Below are 24,134 nucleotides of genomic sequence, written 5' to 3' on the forward strand. Positions count from 1 at the left end.
ATATTTCGTGTTCATGGATTGGAAGAATCAACATAGTTAAAATGACCTCATTACTTAAAACATTATACAGATTTAATGTAATCTCCATCAAAATCTCATCGGCATTTTTAAAAGAAATAGAACAAAAAGTCATCAGATTTGTATGGAAACACCAAAGACCTTGAAGAGCCAAAGCAATCTTGAGAAAAAAGAACAAGGGTAGAAGTATCACTCTGACTTCAAATTATACTAAAAAGCAAAAGTCATCAAAACAGCATGGTATTGACAGAAAAACAGACACACAGACCAATGAAACAATTGAAAGCCCAGAAATAAACCTCTCTATATGAGCAAATAATTTTGTCCAAAAACTTATAAAGGAGAAAGGAAAGCCTCTTCAATAAATGGTGCTGGAAAAATTGGAAAGCCACCTACAAAAGAATGAATCTAAATTGCTATCTGTCACCATACACCAATAGCAACTCGGATCAAAGATTTGAATATGAGACCAGAAACAATAAATCACATAGAAGGAAAAATAAATACTAAACTCATGGACCTTGGATTTAGAGAAGATTTTATGACTGACTTCAAAGGCAAGAGTTGTAAAAGCAAAAATAAATCAATGGGACTATATCAAACTAAAAAGCTTCTGCATAGCAAAAGAAACCATTGACAAGGCAAAATGACAACCATCCAAATGGGAGAAGATATTTGCAAACTACACCTCTGGTGAGGGCCTGATGTCCAAAATATACAAAGAACTCATACAACTCAAAATGAAAGGAATCCTGTTAAAAAATGGGCAGAGAACATGAACAGATGCTTTTCTCAAGAAGACATACAAATGGTTAACTTGAAAAAAATGTTCAGCTTCACTTGCCATTAGGGAAATGCAAATCAAAACTACAACGAGATACCACCGCACACCTGTTAGAATGGTTGTCATCAACAGGACAAGTAATAAGAAGTGTTAGGGAGGTTGTGAGGTAAAAGGAACCCTCATGCAGTGCTGGTGATATCTCTAGTATGGGAAACGGTATGGAGGTTCCTCATGAAGTTAAGAATAAAATTACCATGCGACCCAGCAATTCCTCTCTGGATATTTACCCAAAATACTTTGTAAATATTTACCCAAAATATTTACAAAGATATATGCAATCCCGATGTTCATAGTAGTAGTATTCATGGTGGCCAAGACATGGAAACAACCTAGTGTCCTTCAGTAGATGATTAGATAAAGAAGATGTGGTATATATCTACAATGAAATATTGCACAGCCATAAGAAAAGGTAAAATATTGCCATTTGCGACAATATGGATGGATCTTGATATTATCATGCTAAGCGAAATAAGTCAGACTGAAAAAGTTGAGAACCATATGATTTCACTTATATGTGGAATATAAAACCGAAAACAACAAACAAACATGACAGACAAACAGAGACTCATGGACACGGACAGTGGATTACTGGTTAACAGTGAGAAGGGAAGGAGGGAAAAGTTAGATAGGAGTAAAGGGGGTCCAATATTTGGTGATGAAAAAAAAAAGTTGGTTGCATTTTTACACACCAATGAAGAAAATCTCATTTACAATACATCAAAAATAATAACATACCAAGGAATAAATTTAAGGAGGCCAAAGATTTGTACTGGGGTAATTACAAGTCATTGAAAAAAAGAGATAGAAGAAGATAGAAATAAATTGAAGCATATACCGTTCTCGTAGATAGGAAGAATTATCATCATTAATATGTTCATATTACCCCAAGCAATCTACAGGTTAAATGCAATCCTTGTCAAAATACCAATGACATTTTCCAATGGACTGGAACAAATCATCCAAAAATTTAAATGAAACCTTAAAAGATCCCTAATAGCCATGGCAACCTTGAGAAAGAAGAATAAAATTGGAAGTATCATGTTACCTATATTAAATTATACTACAAGGTTATAGTAATCATAACAGCATACTACTGGCATAAAAACAGATACATTGATCTATGGAATGGAATAGAGAACCCAGAAATAAATCCACACCTATATCATTTAATATATTACAAAGAAGCCAAGAATATAAAATGGGGTGATGAAAGTTTCTTCAATAAATGGTGTTGGGAAAACTAGACCACCTTCTTACACCATATACATGAATCAACTCGAAATAAATTAGAAGGTTAAACATAAGAACTGAAACCATAAAACTGCTAGAAGAAATCATAGGCAGTAAAGACCCTGACACTGCTCTTTGTAATATTGTTTTCTGTTATCTTTGGGTAATGAAAACAAAAGGAAAAACAAACAAACAAACAAATGGGACTACATGAAACTAAAAAGTTTTTGCACATCAGGGGAAACCATCAAGAAAACAAAAAGACAACCTACTGAATGAGAGAAAATATTTGCCTGTGATACATCTTATAAGGGGTTAATATCCAAAATTTATAAATAACTCATACAGTTCAACACCAAAAAATAAACAAACAAACAAAAATGGGCAGAAGAACCGAATAGGTATTTCTCCATAGGGACATACAGATGGCCGATAGACATATGAAGAGATTCTCAGTGTCACTAATCATCAGAGAAATGCAAATTAAAACCACAATGAGATATCACTTTATATCTTTCGGAATGGCTCTCACCAAAAAATCAAAAAACAAGTGGTGGTGAGGATGTGGAAAAAATGGAACCCTCATACATTGTTGATGGGGTTGCAAATTGGTACAGCCACTATAGAAAACATTTTGGAAGTTCCTCAAAAAATTAAAATTAGAACTACCTTATGACTTAGCACTTCTATTTCTGGGTATTTATCCAAAGAAAACCAAAACACTAATTCAAAAAGGTATATACAAGTCTATGTTCACTGCAACACTGTTTACAACAGTTACCAAGATATGAAAGCAACCTAAGTGCCCATCAATAGATGACTGTATAAAGAAGTGGTACAGATATACTATGTATATCTGTAACAATATGAATGGACCTAGAGGGTATTATGCTTAGCGAAATAACTCAGACAAAGAGATATACCATATGATTTCAGTTACATTCAGAATCTGTGGAACAAAATAAACTAAGAAAATAGAAACAGTCTCATAGATATAGAGAACAAACTGGTTATTGCTAAATCTGAGAGGAGTTGGGGGTTTTGGTGAAAACAGTGATGGCTTTAATAAGTACAAATTGGTAGTTACAAAATAGTCATGGGGATGTTAAGTACAGCCTAGGGAATATAGTCAATAATATTGTAATGGCTGTATATAATGACAGATGGGTCCTAGAGTATTTGGGGAGATCACTTCATAAATTACATAAACACCTAACCACTGTGCTGTATACTTGAAACTAATATAAAATTAAAAATAAAGATCTGGAATAAAATGTCTTTAGCAATACCTTGGGAAACAGGTAAGACAAAAAACAGCTTTCCTATCTGCAATTTTATGTGAGCAAATTAGTTAACTTGATCACATTTTTAATTTAAGCAACACTTGAATAGAACTTGTTAGAGTTGGGGATGGCAGTTTGAGGCAGTTGAACAAGTTTTACTAATTATATTTTTTAAATAAAACAGTCATTTACTAATAAATACCTCATAAAACTGTGATCTATATTTATCTTCATAACTGAGGCTATTAAAAATCTTAGCTTTTAATGAGTCATAATCTTAGTTTGATAATATGAGATATTAAGTTTGCTTGGTAACTTCACAGTTTAACTTTCATTGAGATAATGTGCCATCGTCATTCTTTTACCTGGCAGATAAAAAAGTGCACCTGTTTTTTTATTAGAAATTTAAATGCCTGGTAACTTCCAGAATGGACCAATAATGAAGTAGAAAAGAAGGTATCCAATTAATGGTCATCACATTTGTTTGCTCTTTATTAAGGTAACAAAAAGGATCGTGGGTCTTAAAAGGAGCTTTCTTAGTTCAAATTGTTTTTTGTTGTTATCTTTTATATCATAAACTTCTCATAGTTCATGACTGTGTCTCTTTTAAAAAACTTCTATAGTAGTATGTATGAGTGTAATTTACTAAATGAATGAAAGTGAGAAAATATTAACTAAGTATAATTTATAGAGAAAGGCATATCTTAATGAAATTAAAGAAAATACAAGGACATATGTGTGTGCTAATGAATGTGTATAGCAAAAAAAGTCTTGAAATGTGAGTTTTACTTTTCTTTAATTCCTTTATTAGGTTTTTCTTGTTAGAAAGAAGACCGGCCCTGATGCTGGCCAACTCTATGCAATGAAGGTGTTAAAAAAAGCTTCTTTAAAAGGTAGAAAATTAGAAAGCTCATTAAAATAGAATTTGTTAAAGCTTGTTTTAACAAATATGTTGTATATTTCTTGTATAAAATGGATAGATTGAGTTTTCTTTTAAAATTAGTAATTGTTACTGTTTTTTAGCTGGTAAGTGATATTTCTAGTTGTGATATTTGCATATGTCCTAATTTAGTGAGAGTGTACTCTGATAAAAATTTAATGGTATAAAAAGTGACACATTTCATTTACTTAAAATGAACTTATTAAGCTATATTCTTTTTTCTTTTTTTTTCCTGTTTCATCTGTATTGGTATTATGTATTGAATGCACAACTGGCTGCATATACTTATACACACCATCTTCTAGGTTGTGATAATAACACTGAGCTCAATTTAAGTCAACACATTTAAACTACTATAAACTAATACGTAATAAATGCATATTAGCCAAATACCTGTTTATGTCACTTTAACCTATCTCTAGATCTAAATCTAATTTATTGGCTTTCTGAGAATATGGTAATTACTATTTACGACTATTTAGATTGCAAATGTAGGCACTTATAAAGTTATATTTTATATTTTTGTTTGATGAATTTTTGGTTGAATCTCTTCTGAAATTATGTATAATACTAATATATTTTAACCTGTAATTTTTAGTTCGAGACAGAGTTCGGACAAAGATGGAGAGGGATATTTTGGTAGAAGTAAATCACCCATTTATTGTCAAATTGCACTATGGTATGTAATCTCTTTTTTAAATTTATAGAGTTAGATAATTAAGGTTTCCTTTCAGACAGTAATATAACAGGAAATAAATACTTGAAACCGATTTCATATATTTGACTATACGAAATGTATTTATTTGAAATAAGACTCAATATTTAGCTTTTAGTTGTATTTCCTCTATTTATTAATTAACTTGTCTAAGGTAATAAGATAGTGTTTTTTGATTACTTGTGTGGTAGTATTTCTATACTAGGCTATACTTCCAGTGATCTTAGGCTATAAACTTCTGTGATATTTTGTTCAAAATGCTTTGGTGTTTGGATGTGCTCCTTTTATACGTTTATAATGAACATATCCATCTTATTTCCTGGTTCTGTTTAAGAAGACCATGAAGTTTTATTAGTCTATTTGAGTTATTCTTTCTTATATTGGGGAGGAGAGGAATATTAGTGAGAAGCAGTAGGTATTATGGAAAAAAAACATGAATTTGTAGTCAGACAGTTCTGAGTTCGAATAATGGCTTCATTTTCATTGCTAATTTGAGGTATGCATGATATTGTGGAGTTTGGCTTTCCTGGGAAATCCAAAGATATATATATATATATCTTTGGATTTGTATACATATATACACATATAAATCCAAAGATATATATATGTGTATGTATGTATATATGTATATACATATGTATATATATACGTATAATCAATAGCTCCTACTTTTTTAAATTTCAAAATTTGAAATTGGCAGTAGACTATATCAGTGATTTAATGATATATATATACATATATATATACACACATATATATCATTAAATCACTGATATAGTCTATGTCACTTTCAAATTTTGAAATTTAAAAAAGTAGGAGCTATTGATTTTATTCTTCAGTAATGCTGACAAATAATACATTAAATACATTAAAATATATACTCAATTATCTCTATTAAAAAAACCCTCACGAAATCCCTACCCATATTCTTTTACTCCCTTGTTACTCTAATGAAATGAAAATAGTAGTATCTTAAGACTTCCTTGAATCTCCAGGATGTCATTAGTTTAATCAATAAATACCATTTGTGCACAAAACACTGTATTAAATGCAACGAGCTCAAAAGTTGAAACAATCTTTGATCTCAAGAAATTTCTCTTCTACATGAAATACGGACATGTAAACAAATTAATTATACAAATCGAATGGAGTAAGTACCATAAGAGAGACATAAGTAAAGTACAATGAGATCTGAAAAATAGTAGCAAGTAATGCTGATGGGGAAGAGGGTAAGGATGTTGTAGGAAATGTGAAAAAGAGGAAATCCTTAATAGAGGAAAGCTTAATAGAGGAGGTGGCATGTTGGTTGAGCTTGAAAGAATTAGCAGATTTTCAACAGATGGGGAGGAAGAGTTCAGGCAATTGAAGTAGGACACAATGCTCAATAATTCTGGAAAATGAGGGTGTTAGAGGTTTCTGTGTAAAGCCACATGGAAGATTGATTATGTTCTATGAAGAGGTTTATAGCTATTTCCCCACCAGATTTGATTTTGAGATAATGTTATCTAATAATGGACCATGTGAGTGAATGCTTAATTGTATAGAGTTTAGTGATAAAATTCTTAACATATATATTAATTTAAAAGTATATTAAGGAAATTTAACTTTGGATGGTCAATACACAATGCAATATACATATGACATTAAATGTATACTTGAAATCTATATAATTTTATTAACCAATGTCATTCCAGTAAATTTAATATAAAGTATATTAAGCTTTTCAAGCTTTTAAGATTATTCTGGTATTACACTCTAATTTCTAATTAGCCTTTCAGACTGAAGGAAAGCTGTATTTAATTTTGGATTTTCTCAGGGGAGGAGATGTATTCACAAGATTATCCAAAGAGGTGAGTATCAGTAAAAATTTTACTATATTTTCTTGAAACAAAACTAAAAAAATTATTTTTGATTTTTTGCTAATTACTTTTTTCCTATAGAAATTTTAAATGATAATTATGTTTGTTTGCATAGTATTTACCAGATGTGCCGATTAATGGCATTTTTTATCTGCCTGTCATTTAGATGATCTCAATGTGCTACTCACTATTCTCTTAGGCACAAGATCAATTTAAATGACGAAGGTAGTATAAATTCTTGAGCTCAGATAGAGGAAAGCTTAGGACTTTGGCCTACACAAGCTACCAAAATGCTTCTGGGAGTAGTCTTTAATCAAAATGCCTCTGGAAGTAGTGTTTAATTTATTCATGATTTAAACAGCTTTATGGAAGTATAATTGGTATACAATAAACTTCACATATTAAAATATATACTTTGGTAAATTTTAACATTTGTATATACTTGTTAAACCATTATCACAGTCAAAATAATTAGCTTATCTAACATCCTAACAGTTTTCTTGTGCCTCTTTGTAATGCCTTCCTCCTTCCCCACCCCTACTTACTCTGGTTTCTGTCACATATGTTTTCATTTTTCATAATTAAATATGTAGACTGTAATGACTGGATTATATAGTATGTGCTTTTAAACTCATTTTAAAGACACTATTAAACTGTTTTCCAAAGTGGTTATATAATTTTTACATTTCCACCAGCAGCATATGCAAGTTTCAGTCGCTTCTCATTTTTGCCAGTGCTTGGTATGGTCAATCTTGTTTTAATTTTGGATATCTCATAAGTATATAGTGGTAACTTATTGTGGTTTTGAATTGCATTACCTTAAAAACAGATAATGTCTAGCATCTCTTCGTGCACTCATTTGACATCTGTCTATCCTCTTCGATAAAATGTGTGTTTAAATCTTTGGCCCATTTTTTTATTGGGTTTTGAGAGTCTTTATATATTTTGGATGGTAAGCCCTTATCATATATGTTATTTGCAAATATTTTCTTCTAGTCTATGGTTTGTCTTTTCATTCGCTTTAACAGTGTCCTAAAAGCAGAAATTCTTAATTTTGATGGTCGGACTTATATATGTTTTCTTTAATAAATTAAATTGTTTTTGGTGTCTTATTTAAGGAATATTTGCCTAATCCCAAGTCACAAAGATTTTCTCTTATGTTTCCTAAAGGTTTTGTAGTTTTCAGTTTTACATTTAACTTTATAATCCACTTTGAGTTCATTTTAGTATGTGGTGATAGGTATGTGTTGTAGTCGAAGTCCTTTTTTGTGTATAGATATCTCATTGTTCTAGCATCATCATTGGAAATAACTATGCTTTCTTCATTGAATTACCTTGCATATTTGTTGAACATAAATTGATCATATATATGAAAGTATATTTCTGGAAACTCTATTTTATTCCATTGATCTATTAGTCTATATGCCCGTTCCACCCTGTCTTGATCACTGTACCTTTATAAGTCTTGAACTCAGGTAGTATAAATTCTTGAGCTCTGCTTTTGTTTTTTTCAAATTTGTTTTGCCTTTTCTAGGTTCTTTGAATTTTCATATCAGTTTTAAAATCAGCTTTTCACTTTCTACAAGAAAGCCTGTGGGATTTTTTATTGGGATTTCATTGAGTCTTCCAGTCCGTGAACATGGTATCTCTCTCCATTTACTTAAGTATTCCTTAATTTCTCTCAGCAATGCCTTATCATTTTCAGTATACAGGTCTTACACATCTTTTGTCAGATTTTTCTCTATTTCCTTGTTTTCAATGCCATTATAAATGGAATTGATTTCTTAATTTCATTTTTAAATTAGATGGAAATACAATTAATTGTTTTTTATATTGAACGTGTATCCCACAATTTAATTAAACTTATTTATTACATCTAGCATCTTTCTGTAGATTCCATAGAATTTTCTATTTGTAATCTACAAATAAGTAGTTTTACTTTTTTTTGTTGTTATGGATATCATTTAATTCTTTTTTTTGCCTTTGTTGCACTGGCTTGACCCTCCAGTTCAGTGTTGAATAGAATTGGTAAGAGCAGACATTCTTTCCTTATTTCTGATCTTAGGGGGAAATAATAATTTTACCATAAATTACAAAGTTAAGGTGGGTCTTTTTATTTCTATTTAAAATTTTAACAATTTATTTTAATTATACTTGACATATAATATTATATTAGTTTCAGGTGTACAACTTGTTGATTCAACGTTTATATACCTTATAAAATGATACTACAATAAGTCTATTAATCATCTGTCACCATACATTGTGATGTTATTGACTTCCCTATATTGGACATTATATCCTTGTTACTTTATAACTGAAAGTTTGTACTTCTTAATCTTCTTCTGCTTTTTAGTCCAGCCTTCCACTTCCCTCCCCTCTGGCTACCATCACTTCGTTCATTGTATCTGTGAATTTGTTTCTGTTTCTTTATGTTCATACATGTGTTTTGTTTTTTATATTCTACACATAAGTAAAATCATAAGATATTTGACTTTCTCTATCTGACTTTTTTCTTTTTCGCTTAACATAATAATACTCTTTACGTCCATACATTGATGTCAAAAATGGCAAGATTTCATTTCTTCTTATGAATGAGTAATACTCTATTGTATATATGTACCACATCTTCTTTATCTATTCATCTATATCTAGGCTGTTGTAAACAGTACTGCAATGAACATAGAGGAGTATATATACTTTTGTTTTATATACTATTGTTTTCATTTTCTTAAGGTAAATACCCAGAAGTAGAATTGGTTTGTGATAAGATGGTTCTATTTTTAATTTTTTAAAGAACCTCCATACTGTTTTCCATAGTGGCTGCAATAATTTACAATCCCACTAACAGTGCATAAGGGTTCCCTTTTTTTCACATACTTACTAACACTTGTTATTTGTTGAATTTTTTATAATAGCCATTCTGACAGGTATGAAGTGATATCTCATTGTGGTTTCGATTTGTATTTCCCTGATTATTAGTGATGTTCAGAATCTTTTCATGTGTCCGTTGGCCATCTGTATATCTTCTTTGGATAAATGTCTATTCAATTCCTCTGCCCATTTTTTATTTATTTTAATTTTTTAATTTTTTTAAATTTTTATTTTTATTGTGGTAACGTTGATTAACAAAATCCAGTAAGATTCAGGTGTACAATATAACAATAAGGCATGCATATATATCGTATTGTGTGTTTACTGCCCATAGTTTGATTTCTTTCTGTCACCACATATTTGACCCCTATTATTCCATCTACCTACTCCCTCTTCCTCCTCTGGTAACCACTAGTCTGTTGTCCATGTTTATGAGTCATTCTTTTTTTGTCCTGTTCGTTTGTTGCTTTTGGGTTTATATCCCACGTATGAGTGATATCATGTGGTTTCAACTTTTTGTGCCTGGCTTATTTTGCTTAGCATGATTATCTAAAGGTCCACCCATGTTATTGTAAATGGCAGTATTTCATCCCTTCTTTTGGCCGAGTGATACTCCATTGTATATACGTACCACAGCTTCTTTATCCAATCGTCTGTTGTAGGACACTTCAGTTGCATCCATGTCCTGGCCACCATGAATAATGCTGCTATAAACATCGGTGTGAAAATATCTTTTTGGATATGGGTTTTCAGTTCTTTGGGGTAAATAATCAGTAGAGGGATTGCTGGATCATGTGGAAGATCAATTCTTAGTTTTTTGAGGAACCTCCATACTGTTTTCCATAGTGGCTGTACCAATTTACAATCCCACCAGCAGTGTATGAAGGTTCCTTTTTCTCCACATCCTCTCTAACACTTGTTATTACTTGTCCTGTTGATAACAGCTATTCTAACAGATGTGAGATGGTATCTCATTGTGGTTTTGATTTGCATTTTCCTAATAGCCAGCAATGTTGAACATCTTGTCATATGTTTGTTAGCCATTTGTATGTCTTCTTGGGATTAGTGTCTGTTCACGTCCTCTACCCATTTTTTTATTGGATTGTTTCTTTGTTGTTGTTGTTGTTGTTGTTGTATTTATTGAATTGTGTGAGTTCATTGTATATTTTGGATAATAGGCCCTAATCAGAGGTGAAGCTTGCAAATATATTGTCATATTTGGATGATTGTCTCTATACCTTGTTGACGTTTTGTTGTTGTTGTTGTTGTGCAGAAGCTTTTAATTTTATGTAGTCCCATTCAGTTAATTTTGCTTTTATTTCCTTTGCATTTGAGGTCAAATTAATAAAATCCTCTTTAAGTCCAAGGTCCATGAGTTTAGTTCCTATGTTTTCTTCTATGGAATTTATTGTTTCATGACTTATATACAGATCCTTAATCCATTTTGAATTAATTTTGGTATGTGGTGATAGACAATAGTCTAGCTTCGTTCTTTTGCAGGCAGCTTTCCAGTTTTCCCAGCACATTTCTTGAAGAAGCTTTCCTTTCTCCACTGTATGTTTTGGGTTCTTTTCTTGAAAATTATTTGCCCATATAAACGTGGGTTTACTTCTAGATTCTTGATTCTGTTCTACTGGTCTCTGTGTGTTTTTCTGTCAATACCATGCTGTTTTGATTATTGTCACTTTATAGTATAGTTTGAAGTCAGGCAGAGTGATGTCTACAGGCTTGTTCTTTTTTCTCAGGATGGCTTTGGTGATTTTGGTGTCCATATGAATCTGATGACATTTTGATTGATTTCTTTGGAAAATGCCGATGGGATAAAGATTGCATTAAATCTGTATAATGCTTTAAGTAATAAGGTCATTTTAACTATTTTGATTCTTCCTACCCAAGAACATGGAATATCTTTCCATTTCTTTTTGTCTTCTTCAATTTCTTTTAATAGGGTCTTATAGTTTTCATTATATAGGTCCTTCACATGTTTTGTTAGATTTATCCCAAGGTATTTTATTCTTTTTGTTGCAATTGCAGAAGGTTTATTTTTTCCACTTCTTTTTCTGACAATTCATTATTAGAGTATAGGAATGCTCTGGATTTTTGAATATTGATTTTCTATCCAGAAACTTTACTGTATTTGCTTATTGTTTCTAGCAGTATTCTTGTAGAGTCTTTAAGGTTTTTTATATAGAAAATCATGTCATCACAAATAGTGACAGTTTGATTTCTTTGTTTCCTATCTGGGCGCCTTTTATATTTTTCTCTTGCCTGATTGCACTCACTAGGACCTCCAGTGTTATATTGAATAACAGTGGTGATAATGGACAGCCATGTCTTTTTCATGATCTGAAAGGAAAGGTTTTCAGTTTTTTACCATTAAGTATAATGTTGACTAAGGGTTTGTCATATATGGCCTTTATTATGTTAAGGTACTTGCTTTTTATACCAATGTTGTTAAGTGTTTTGATCATGAATGAATGCTGTCTCTTGTCAAAGATTTTTCTGCATCTATTCTTTGATCATATGGTTTTTATTTTTTAATTTGTTTATGTTGTGTATCACATTAATGGATTTGTGTATGATGGACCACCCTTGTGCCCCTGGGATGAAGCCCGCTTGATCATGGGGTATAATCTTTTTAATATGTTGTTGTATACGGTTTGCTAGTATCTTATTTAGGATTTTTGCATCTGTGTTCATGAAAGATATTGGTCTGTAGTTTACTTTTTGTGTGTTATCTTTACCAGGTTTTGATATCAGGGTAATATTGGCCTTATAAAATGAGTTAAGTAGGAAGTATTGCCACCTCTTTGATTTTTTTGGAAGAGTTTGAGGAGAATAGGTATTAAATCTTCTTTGAATGTTTGGTAGAATTCACTGGTGAAGCCATATGGTCCTGGACTTTTAATTTTTGGTAGATTTTTGATGATTGTTTCAATTTCCTTACTGCTGATTGGTGTATTTAGATTTTCCACTTCTTGATTCAGTCTAGAAAGGTATCTTCCTAACTACTTATCCATTTATTATAGGTTATTACATTTAGTGTTACATACTTTTTCATAGTATTCTTGTATGATCCTTTGTATTTCTGCATTGTCTGTCTTCATTTCTCCTCTTTCTTCCCAGATTTTGTTTTATGTGTGTCCTTTCTCTTTTTTCTTTAGTGAATCTAGCCAGGAGCTTGCCAATTTTATTAAACTTTTCAAATAACCAGCTCATTGTTGTATTTATTTTTTCTATTGATTTTTTGTGTTCAATTTCATTTAATTCTGCTCTCAGTTTGATTATTTCTTTACTTCTGCTGACTTTAAGCTTTATTTATTCTTTGTTTTCTAGTTTTTAAAGATGAAACATTAACTTGTTTATTTGGGCTCTTTCTTGTTTTTTGCGATAGGCCTGTAATGATATGAACTTTCCTCTTATGACCGCCTTTGCCGTGTCCTAAAAGTTTCGATATGTAGTACTATCATTATCATTCGTTTCTATGTATCTCTTGAACTCTCTTTTTATTTCTCATCTGACCCAGTCATTCTTCAGTAGCGTGTTGTTCAATCTTCATGTATTTGCGGTTCTTCCTGCTTTCTTTTTGCAGTTAATCTCTAGTTTCAAAGCGTTATGATCACAAAATATAGTTGGTATGATTTCAACCCTCTTATATTTGTTGATGCTATCTCTGTGTCCTAGTATGTTGTCAGTTCTTGAGAATCTTCCATGTGCACTAGAGAAAAAATGTATTAGCAGCTGTTTTGGAATGAAAGGCTCTCTAAATATCAATAATGTCCAGTTGGTCTAACGTGTCACTTAGGGATATTAATTCCTTTTTGATTTTCTATTTGGATGATCTGTCGATATCTGACAGTGGGGCATTTTGGTTCCCTACTGTGATGGTGATTTGGTCTGTTTCTCCCTTTAGTTCTGTTAGTAATTGCTTTACCTATTTTGGGGCTCCCTGGTTGGGAGCATAGATATTAATAAGTGTTATATCCTCTTGGTGCATGATTTCTTTTATCATTATGAAGTGTCCCTCAGTTTCTTTCTTTACCTTTTTTTTATTTTTAAATCTATTTCACCCAATATTAGCACCGCTACTCATGCTTTTCTTTGAATGCCATTTGTTTGAAATATCATTTTCCACCCTTTCAGTTTGAGTCTATATTTGTCTTTGGAGCCGAGATGTGTCTCCTGGAACCAGCATATAGTTGGGCTTTTTTTATATAGTTTTTTATATAGTTGCGACTCTGTGCCTTTTTATTGGTGAGATCAATCCATTTACATTACGGTGATTATTGAAATGTGAGGTTTTCCTGTAGCTATTTTATGTTTTGCTTTCTTGTTGCTCGGTCTTTCCATTGCTTCCTTTACCTTGTGTGTCTTTTTTTTTTTGGGGGGGGGAGGCTGTGGATTTTTCCTCTTGTCCTTCTTGTTTTATGTGATATACTTCAGTTCTGAATCTTTGGTGCGTGATTACCATTACGAATATGTAGAGGATGGCTATATAGAGAGAGAGCTGCTGCCCATTTTATTCTGCATGTACCTTACATCCATTCCCTTTCATGGATTTGTATTTTTCAGTCCTCCCCTTTTCTGTTATTGTTGTCTGAATGTGTCCCTTTGTACGCTGAACTTCCATTACTATCTCATAATAGCCAATCTCTTCTTATTGATTAAGCTTATAATGCCCTGTTCTTAGTAAGGGTTGCACTCCTCTGCTTCTGTGTGCCTGCTAGTTGCCTGACTCCTAGTTATGTTTTTTTTTTTTGTCATTTTGTTTTAGGTGAACTGATCTTTGAGTATTTCCTATAATGCAGGCCTCATAGTGAAGTATTGCCTCAATTTTTGTATATCGGGAAAGTTCTTTATTTCTCCCTCATATCTAAGGGAGAACTTTGCTGGAGACATTTTTCTCTGGTAGTTCTTTTCATTTAATATCTGAATATTTGATTCTGCTCTTTTCTGGCTTGTAATGTTTGTGCTGAGAAGTGTGATGATAATCTATTGGGTTTTCCTTTATAGGTTACTGTCTTCTTTTCCCTGGCTGCCCTGAGAATTCTTTCTTTGTCATTGATTTTTGATAATTTTAATACAGTGTGTCTTGGAGAAGGCCTTTTTGGGTTGAGATAATTAGGTGTTCTGTTGACTTCTTGAATCTCAAGCTACAGCTCATTCCTTAGATTTAGGAAATTCTCATCAACTATTTGTCTGAGAATACTTTCTAATTTTTGCTCCTTTTCCTCTCCTTTGATAATGCCCATTATTCTTATGTTTTCTCTTCTGATGGTATCAGCTAGTTCTTATATTTCTCTTTTATTATTTTTTATTCTTCAATTTCTCTCTTCTTCCTTCTGATTTACTTCTAGATTTCTGTCTTCAATATCAGCGATCCTTTCATCTATTTGTTTGACTCTATTTCCCAAGCTTGCTATTTCATATTTCAACTCTTGCAGTGTGTTCTTCATCTCCACCAGTTCTATTTTGTTCTTTTCGAGGGTTTCAGTGTCCTTGCTAAAGAACCCATTCTGCTCATCTAGTTGTTTTCCCATTTCTGGAATTGTTAAGGTGAATTATTTTGGATGTCTTTGAGTTTTTTTCAGAAGTGCCATCCTGAATTCTCTATCATTTTAGTTGCATATTTCTATATTTAAGCCTTTTTTTCTGGAGATTTTTCTCTTGCTTTCTGAGCTGGCTTGTCACCCTGGCTGTTCCTGGTTTTTAATGTACTATTTCTCTGCCTGGGCGGTAATGTTAGTGTATTCTGCCTTTTTTTCCAGGAAGAAATTTTATTATATAAAGGTGTCTCTTTAGCCTGTTGCTAAGAAGGCATTTTTCTTTTGGCTTCCAGTAGGTGGCATCTGAGCCTCTTTGATCCCTGCTTTATATAAATTCTTAATAATGCCTTTTCTTTTTCTTATAAATTTTCAATCACGCTTTCTCCCCTGATTCTCAGTCCCTGTCAGTGTTATCTACAGGTTCTGTAGTGTTTGCTCTGGTTTCCCTGGAGCTCTGCGGTGTTAGGTCTTGGAGGATACGATGGGAAGGTCCTTCTGGGTTAAGGGGTTGGAGCTTTAGTTCAGTCTTGCATTCTGCAACCATGACTGGTGATAATCAACTGTTGCTTCTCTGCCATCTCCAGTTCTCTGCCGTCCCCACTTCTCTGCTTTCTACCCTGATTCCTGGGCTCTACTGCTGCCATGGAGCTCACGGCTCTACCAGGCTGGGCTATTCAGGGAACCTGCCGCACCTTCTCCCCTTCCCATTCTCCTGCTGGGAGCTCTGGCTGTGAGAGGTAGCTTATTTGTTTCTCCCAGTCTACTGCCTGCCTACTGGGGTTCTAACCTATGGTAGCTTTTCTGCACAGATCCCTTGCTCAGACATGCTGGTGTGTAGTTCGGGTGTTTTGTTTGTTTGTTTGTTTGTTTGAGTTTTAGATGTTCAGCTTATTGTTGTTTCAAGGGGAGACATCTGGGGACATCTCTCACTCCACCATGCTTCTGATGTCACTCTCTGATTACTCTTTCTGATGCCCTGTGAATTATGAGATTTTCTGCTCTGGCCAGAGGTTATAGGTACTATTCCTGGCCCTGTGTGAGTTCCATGGATTTTTCCCTCTAATCCTTTCATTGGTTCTTTACCTGGCTCAGGATCCTTTCCTCACTAACATATGCTAGGCATTTCTCTGCTGAATCCTTGAAGGAGGCTATATACATAACTACATGTTTTTCTCTCTCTGCAGTTCTCTCTTCTGTACTCTATCTTGTGAATTTTGTCGTGCTCGTCTCCCCATGCTCTCAGCTCTGTCTCATCAACTCAGGTTAGTCTTAGCCCTGACTTAGCCCTCCATGTGTGCACTGTTGCTGGCAAATTCTTTCCAGGTAGTAAGCTAGGACAGTTGTAGGGCTCACCTTGTTTGTTTCCCTTCTTTCAGTATTCATTGTATTTTTGTTGCCTGATATCAAGTGTCTTGAAAAGTGTCATTTCATATATTTTGTCATATGTTTTAGTGATGTTAGGTAAGAGAGTAAATCCTGTCCTTGTCTATTTCATTTTGTGTCGAAGTGATAATCTGGAGGTATTATTTCAATTGGGTGAAAGTTGTTCAACATCTCTTCCAGAATTAAAAAATTGAGTGTATCGATTTCCAGCGCTTTGGAACTTGCTGTGAAAAAACAACAGTGTTCTTTTGGGATACTAGCCAGTGCTTAAGTGGCTAAGGTCTCTGGCTTATATCTTTCTACCTCCAGTTGCAGAACATACCACGTATGAACATAAACTGTGATCTTGGTATATTGTTTACAATAGAATAGAGTTCAGTATGTGGTAGGGTCTGTGTAGGACCCCCTTCCAAGTGATGTCTTTAAAAGACCATGTTAAAAGCTGGTCCCAAGACATAGAGGGACAACAGTATAACAAGTCTCCAGTATTCATGATTTCTTGTATTTAGATTGTAAAAGTGTCAATTATGTGTTTGAGAAATTCTTGTAGTTATTTCTAATATTCTTTTAAACTCTTCAGACCTACATTCTCAATGTGAGACTATGTAAACCCTTACTAGCACAGAGATGCAGTCAGTAAGTTTTGATTCCCAAGTCTAGAATATTAAGAGCATGCAAGCATTTTGAATACATTTCCCAAAAGACAAGAAATTAGTATATTAATTGAACAGGCTTTTAAAAAATTATTTAATGGTTACTTCTGTAGACAGCTTATTAATTATAATTTGTTTATTGGTTATACTTGTGCATACAAAAAATCATTTAAAATGAGGACTTATTCTGTATGCCTTAGAAAAAGACTTTAACAATTACATTTTTATATCTGTTAAAGAATTTTATTATATGCTTCATGTATATTTTAAAGGGAATGGTACCTCCCCCAATTTTTCTCTCCCAAAATACACACACACACACACACACACACACACACACACACACACACAACTCTTAAGCTGTGCTCTACCTTGCTAATATCAAGAAAATATACTGGGATGAGTGACTGATGATTGTAAAGCTGCCAGTTCTTGCAGAGTTAATTTATAAGGTTAACAAAATTCCAAACAAAATCCCAATAGGAATTTTTGTTTGTTTGAAATTGATAGAATGATTTTACCAGCTTATCTGGAAAAGTAAAGAAGTGAAAAGAACTAAGACATTTTGAAAATAAAGAACACCCTTTCCTTGTTCTACCTCCTGTTTAAAACTTTATAAAGCTGCTGCAGTAATCAAAACATCATACTATCAACACAAAATTAGACACATACTGTATAGCACAGGAATATTCTGGTATATATGACTTACCATATGTTATTATGGTAGAAGTATACTCACAAATTAATGGCAAAGAAATCGATTGTTCAGTAAACAGTGTGTGATAAATTGGTTAGATACTACAGAAAAAAATTGATTTAGAATTGTCATCTCTACCACAGGCAAAGATAAATTTTATTTGTGTTAAAAAGCTAAATCTGGAAAAAAACATTCTAAAAGAAATTGTACCTAAATATGTAGTTGACCATTTAATGGAGGTCTCCTTAATCAAATAATGAAGAAAAATCACACAGAAGATATATAATTTTGAGTACATAAAATTATGCATTACTGAACATCAAAGACCAGCACAAATTGGGGAAAATATTTACAAGTAATATAATGGAGAACTGACATTTCAAAAATATTTAAAGGACTTCTTTTTTAATATTTAAAGGGCCAATTAAAAAAAAAAACAGTAAGTTGATACTGGAAAATAGTCAAAAACATTACCAATAATTCACTAAAACAATAGAAAGGCCTCAAGACATAAAGACAATGTTTAGCCTAACAATAAAAATTTTAATTAAAATAATTGATTCCAGTTTTGTATATTAAATTTAAAAGGTTAATATTCACTGCTATCATGGATGTGGTAAGACAAATGCTTTTATAAACTGCTGATAGGAGTGAAAATTATCTTAACTTTTTTTGAAAATAATTGTGTTGTGTATGTGGAGAATCTTAGACTATACTCCTTGACTCTGTATTTCCTGTTTTATTTCTTAGGAATCCATTTTGGAGAAATAATCATAAATGTCCAAAATACATATGCATATTACAGAATTATTTAAAGTAGTGAAAAATTGGAAATAATCTAAATGAAAACAGGTTAATTAGTATGTTGATATTATGCAACTATTGAAAACATTTTTTAAATAAATTTTAAATATATGGGTGAATGCTTATGATATAATATTAAGTGAGAATAAAGGAGTCTACTAAATAGTGTGTGTATAGTATTATCTCAAATATGTTAAAACACACACATATATATGTACACACATACATGGTTTGAAGATCAGACAGCAAAAGACTAGCGAGCTTACCTCAGGGTGCTGGGGTTTTAGATGATTTTTATTTTGGGGGGTATTTATGATAGAATGATTAGTGAATAGGAAAGTGTTAATAGTAGTGGGCCTAAAACTTAAAAGAAAAGTTGCATATGGCAGAAGTGACTTCTGGGGAAGAAGTAGTTCTTAAGGACAAGTATTCCTGAATTCAAATCCTTGCCTGCTTCTTACTAGTTATCTTATTCTGGGAAAGTTATTTCATCACTGAGTCTTTCTCCATATGTAAGGTGATGATAGTACCTACCTCATGGTGTTGTTTGGAAAACTGTAATAACATAACGAATGTAACATGACTGGCACATAATTTCTACTTAGTAAGTTTCTTATTTGCATCCATCATGAAGCTTTCCACAGAGACAACTTTATAACAAGATAATATGTTTGCCATAAACTGTAACCTCGGCATAGTTTCTTCTATAATTTAGAGTTTGAAATATTTTTGTTTAATGAGGGTTTTCTTATGTGTTAGGTTTCAGTGAACGTTTTGATTAGCCTTCCTCGGAAGTCAAATAAGTAACAAATACTTTTATTCTTAATAGAATATCAGGTGAAAATGTTCTCATACTTTGACCATTATAATATTCAAATGAAGTCTGTAGAAACTTACATAATGAACAGTCTTCGTTTTTATACAGATCATTTATTTTAAAGTAGGAGAGGTATCAAAATTTATCTTTAACTGCTCATTTTCTGCAGTTTTACTAGTAACCTGAGTCTGCGTTATGTAATTTAGTGGCCATAATTCTAAATGGGCAAGTCAGTTATAGGATCTTTATGATATTTCATTCGTATTTTACACTTTCTTAGTAATCCAGTGATTTCTATAGTGAAAATACCCAATTTCTAAACTTATTATTTGTTTTGTCAATTGGAAGCCCTCCATAAATCTTAAAAATTATATCTGATGATTAAGTAGTGCTCAATTTTGTGTATAAATTAATACTCACTTATGAATAACCTATAATAATAATACCTCATGGTTGTATACAAAGCATTTTACAGTTTATAAGGCTCTTTTTCCCATATAAACTATTTTACTCTTAAAATAGCCTTGTTAGACATAGCAGATATCATTATCTTTATTTTACAGGTTTAGAAACTGAAGGCCAGAGGGCTAAGTGGCATGTCAAACATTACACTGTTAATTCTTATTCCAAGTCCAGTGCCCTTTTCACTTCATCGTAGCAGCTCTCTTCCCAGACACAAAAAACTTGAGGAAGATAGTGTCATTAAACTCATGTACTTTACTATCAGAAGAAGCCTGGAGCTACTCCTTAGGACAGAGATTGGGTTTAGAACTGTGTTTAATATGAGTTACTAATTTAGCAACTTGCTCTGGTATATTAGAAGCTTTGAGTTAGTAGAGCCGTTCAAAGCAAAATTCCTTAGTAGACAGTGAAAGAAAATTGTAGAAATATTGGAATTGCCGGTGCTAAACTGACATATACAAAATTGTCAAAGATCGTGAGAAGAGTACTTAGAAGAGTACTGAAATTAATAATCACATTATGACAGCAAGATATTAAAAAAAAGGATAAATCTTGTGCACTATAGTGTAAGAAGTTATGCAAACTACATAATATATTTTAGGAATATTTACATTAAAATAGTTAATATCGAAGAGAAGGATCCTTAAAGGGGTTAGTGTCATCTATCTACTCTTATTTTCTTATTTGCCTATATTTGTTTGTTTACTAGTTTTTAGGGAAGTATTAAATGATCAAATGGAAAATTGTCATTTTATTTTAGGTTCTATTTACAGAGGAAGATGTGAAATTCTACCTCGCAGAACTAGCCCTTGCTTTGGATCATCTGCACCAATTAGGAATTGTGTATAGAGACTTGAAGCCAGAAAAGTAAAGCTATATTCTCCTTGTGTATCCCTATAACCAATGTTATATAACTACTTTTTCTCTATTAAGTCTTTTATTTTAAATATTATATGAAAATATATGTGAATTTTATAATTATATGAAACATAAAAAGTAATATTCATAAGATACCCATTGATTATAAAGTAATCATTAATTTTTTTTCAGTATTTGAAATAGATATAGCTATTTTATGTTTATGATTTTTGTGTGAATGTTTTATATAAAATATTTTATTCCCTCTTGTTGAATGTAAATTTTGATTTACAGCATTTTGCTTGATGAAATAGGACATATCAAGTTAACAGGTATGGAAATTTTCTTATTCTACTCTAAGCTTGCATTATTTTAATATATATTGGTCTAAGCCTGTTCTCTTTTTTTCCTCTTTCTTGATTTAATTTGCATTTTGTTCATCTCTTTAGTAAACTAAAGTTCATTTAAAGGGTAGATGAGATAGCTCTCAATAGGTTCTAATTGTAATACTAAGAAATTATACAATAGAGTTGCTGTTCTAATTAAGAAATCAATTTGGTTTTCTAGGTAAAAACATTATTTTAGTTTCAGTCTTGACTGAAATATTTATCATAAGTAGTTATCACATTTGAAATGCATTGAATTATAAACTTTTAAACCAAGTGTTTCACAATCAAGGGTTCATTTTGTTCATTTGCAAAAAAAAAAAATATGCTTTATTTTACCTTATTTTTAATATTGAGGATTTACTTATAACACACTGTGCTAATCCTCACAGGATTCTTAGGCATAAAATATTCATATTATACTATTTTTTTAAAACTTTTTATTTTGAAATAATTATAGATTCACAATAAGTTGCAAAAATCGTACCAAGAGGTTCTGTGTACTCATCACTCAGCTTCCCCCTATGGTGACATCTTACAAAGCTGCAGTGCATTATCAAATCCAGGAAATTGATTTGTACTGTACAAGTAACTGGACTATATACTTTACTTAGATTTCACCAGTTTTTGCGTACATTTTTTTTGTTTGTCTTTGTGTGTAATTCTGTGACATTTTCTCACATATGTAAATTTGAATACCACCAGCACAATCAACATGCAAAACTGTCATACAATCACAAAAGAACTTTCTTGTGTAGCCCATTTACCATCATACCCTCCCTCCCTCTTCCTTACCTTCTAGAAACCACTTAACATCCCTAATTTTGTTATTTTAAAAATATGATATAAATAAAACCATACAGTAGTCACACTTGTGGGCATTTGTCTTAGAGAAATAAAATTTTAAGTGCACACAAAAACCTATACATGAATTTTCACTCTGTTTTATGATTATAACCTAATTCTAAGTTTTGTAATGAGTAATAAACATGGATTTAACCTCTCAACTTTCCAGTAAGATTGATTAAAGTATGACCACTCACAGCAAGTATTTTCAGATGACTTTTACTTTTTTCATTCTTTAATTTTCCATCATTTCTTCCTTTCTTTATCTTTATTTTCTTCTTTTTCTTGCTTCCTTACCTTCTCTGTGTTTTTATTCCATCACTCTTTTCGTGTTTCCCTTTCTATCTTCATTCCTCATATTTTGAATACTATAGTTGAAAGTATAGGATTATTTGGTACTTATCATTGATAGCAGTGGGCCGTAGTGATTTAGCAATGTTTCACTTAGGCAGGGTCTTCCCCAGCATTCTGAGTTTCCCCAGAATAATCTTAGGAGAGGGAAATACCTTTTTTTTTTTTTTTTTTTTACTCACTCACTTTAAATATCCTCCAGATATGAGAATGGACCTAATAGTTTTACAGGTTACTCTGAATGGCAGTGGACCATAGAAAGGTTTCTTGGTATGACTGTATTTTGAGCCTGATTAACGTCATACTGAGATTATGATTGTATAGAAGATCAGTAGAATGAGAGTGGATAACCTCCAAATATCTGCATTTTTGAGAATATATTTTTCATACTGACTTTATGTTTTAACTTTATTTCTGGAACACCCCGCATAATTTATGTAAAAACTAACTATATAATATGACTTTCCTGGCTTATAAAAAATGTTAATTCATATATGCCATTAAAAATTATAAATTGGGTCTACGGCCATGCCACCCTGAACAAGCCCAATCCCGTTTGATCTCAGAAGCTAAGCAGGGTTGGACCGGGTTAGTACTTGGATGGGAGACCACCTAGGAAGACCAGGTGCTGTTGGCGTAAAAACTTTTTAAAAAAATTAAAAATAAGAGAATGTAAGCTGACAGGGTCCTTGCAATCTGTGAGGTCAACCAAGGGTTTCCTTGCCTAAAATGAAAAAAAAGAAGAAAAATTATAAATTGAGTCTATGGCCATGCGACCCTGAGCATGCCCAATCTTGTCTGATCTCGGAAGCTAAGCAGGGTCAAGCCTGGTTAGTACTTGGATGGGAGACTACCTAGGAATACCAGGTGCTGTAGGTGTTAAAAAATAGAATTATAAATTGAACACAACTGATTTAAACTATCTATGGTTTCAATTATGTGTTTTCTGAGGGACGTAATTCAGAGATAATTTTTATAAAGAGAGAAGAAAAATATACAGTGTCAAAAATTTAAATTACACTACTCGAGCTGAATATTTAAGAGAAAAATATAAGAAAATGATTTAGAGATTGGATTGAACATGGCAGAGTGAGAAACTTCCCCAGATCTCTCCCCTTGAAACAAAAATAAGTGGAACATCTAAAACTCAACAAAACACCCAAACTGTGCAACAGCACGTCTGAATGTGGTATCTGCACATAACAGCTACCACAGGTCAGAGTCCCCGGTGTCTGGTGGTAGACTGGTAGAAACAAAGAAGCTGCCTCTTATAGCCTGAGCTCCCTGTAGGAGGAAGGGGAGAGGAGAAGGTGGGGCAACTTCCCTGAACAGCCGTGCCTGGGAGTACTGTGAGTTCCATGTAGCCAGCAGCAATGCCTACTCATCAGGGCAGAAGGCAGAGAAACGAGGATGGCAGAAAAGCTGGGATGGCAAAACAACAGTTGATTTTTACCAGCTCTGATTGCAAAATCAAGGTTGAGCCACAGTCCCCAGCCCCCAACCCAGAGAGCCTCTTCCCCCATACCTTCTGAGACTGATCACCACAGATTCCCAGGGGAATCTAAGCA

At 32.6% G+C, this 24,134-nt stretch overlaps 1 protein-coding gene and 2 pseudogenes across 1 annotated transcript in view; all 3 read left to right on the forward strand.

The window, feature by feature from the left end:
• Positions 1-24,134, forward strand: part of RPS6KA6 (ribosomal protein S6 kinase A6) — a 124,481-nt gene that overhangs the window by 49,267 nt on the left and 51,080 nt on the right. Inside the window, exons 4-8 of the mRNA XM_039870225.1 lie at positions 4,187-4,268; positions 4,914-4,994; positions 6,801-6,880; positions 20,886-20,992; positions 21,278-21,315. Coding sequence (XP_039726159.1) covers positions 4,187-4,268; positions 4,914-4,994; positions 6,801-6,880; positions 20,886-20,992; positions 21,278-21,315 — 388 coding nt within the window. The remainder of the gene's footprint in view (positions 1-4,186; positions 4,269-4,913; positions 4,995-6,800; positions 6,881-20,885; positions 20,993-21,277; positions 21,316-24,134) is intronic.
• LOC120608457 (uncharacterized) lies at positions 23,085-23,203 on the forward strand (annotated as a pseudogene).
• Positions 23,327-23,445, forward strand: LOC120608385 (uncharacterized; annotated as a pseudogene).

The sequence above is a fragment of the Pteropus medius genome, unplaced genomic scaffold (genome assembly GCF_902729225.1).
Source record: "Pteropus medius unplaced genomic scaffold, Ma_sr-lr_union100, whole genome shotgun sequence".
NCBI classification, from domain to species: domain Eukaryota; kingdom Metazoa; phylum Chordata; class Mammalia; order Chiroptera; family Pteropodidae; genus Pteropus; species Pteropus medius.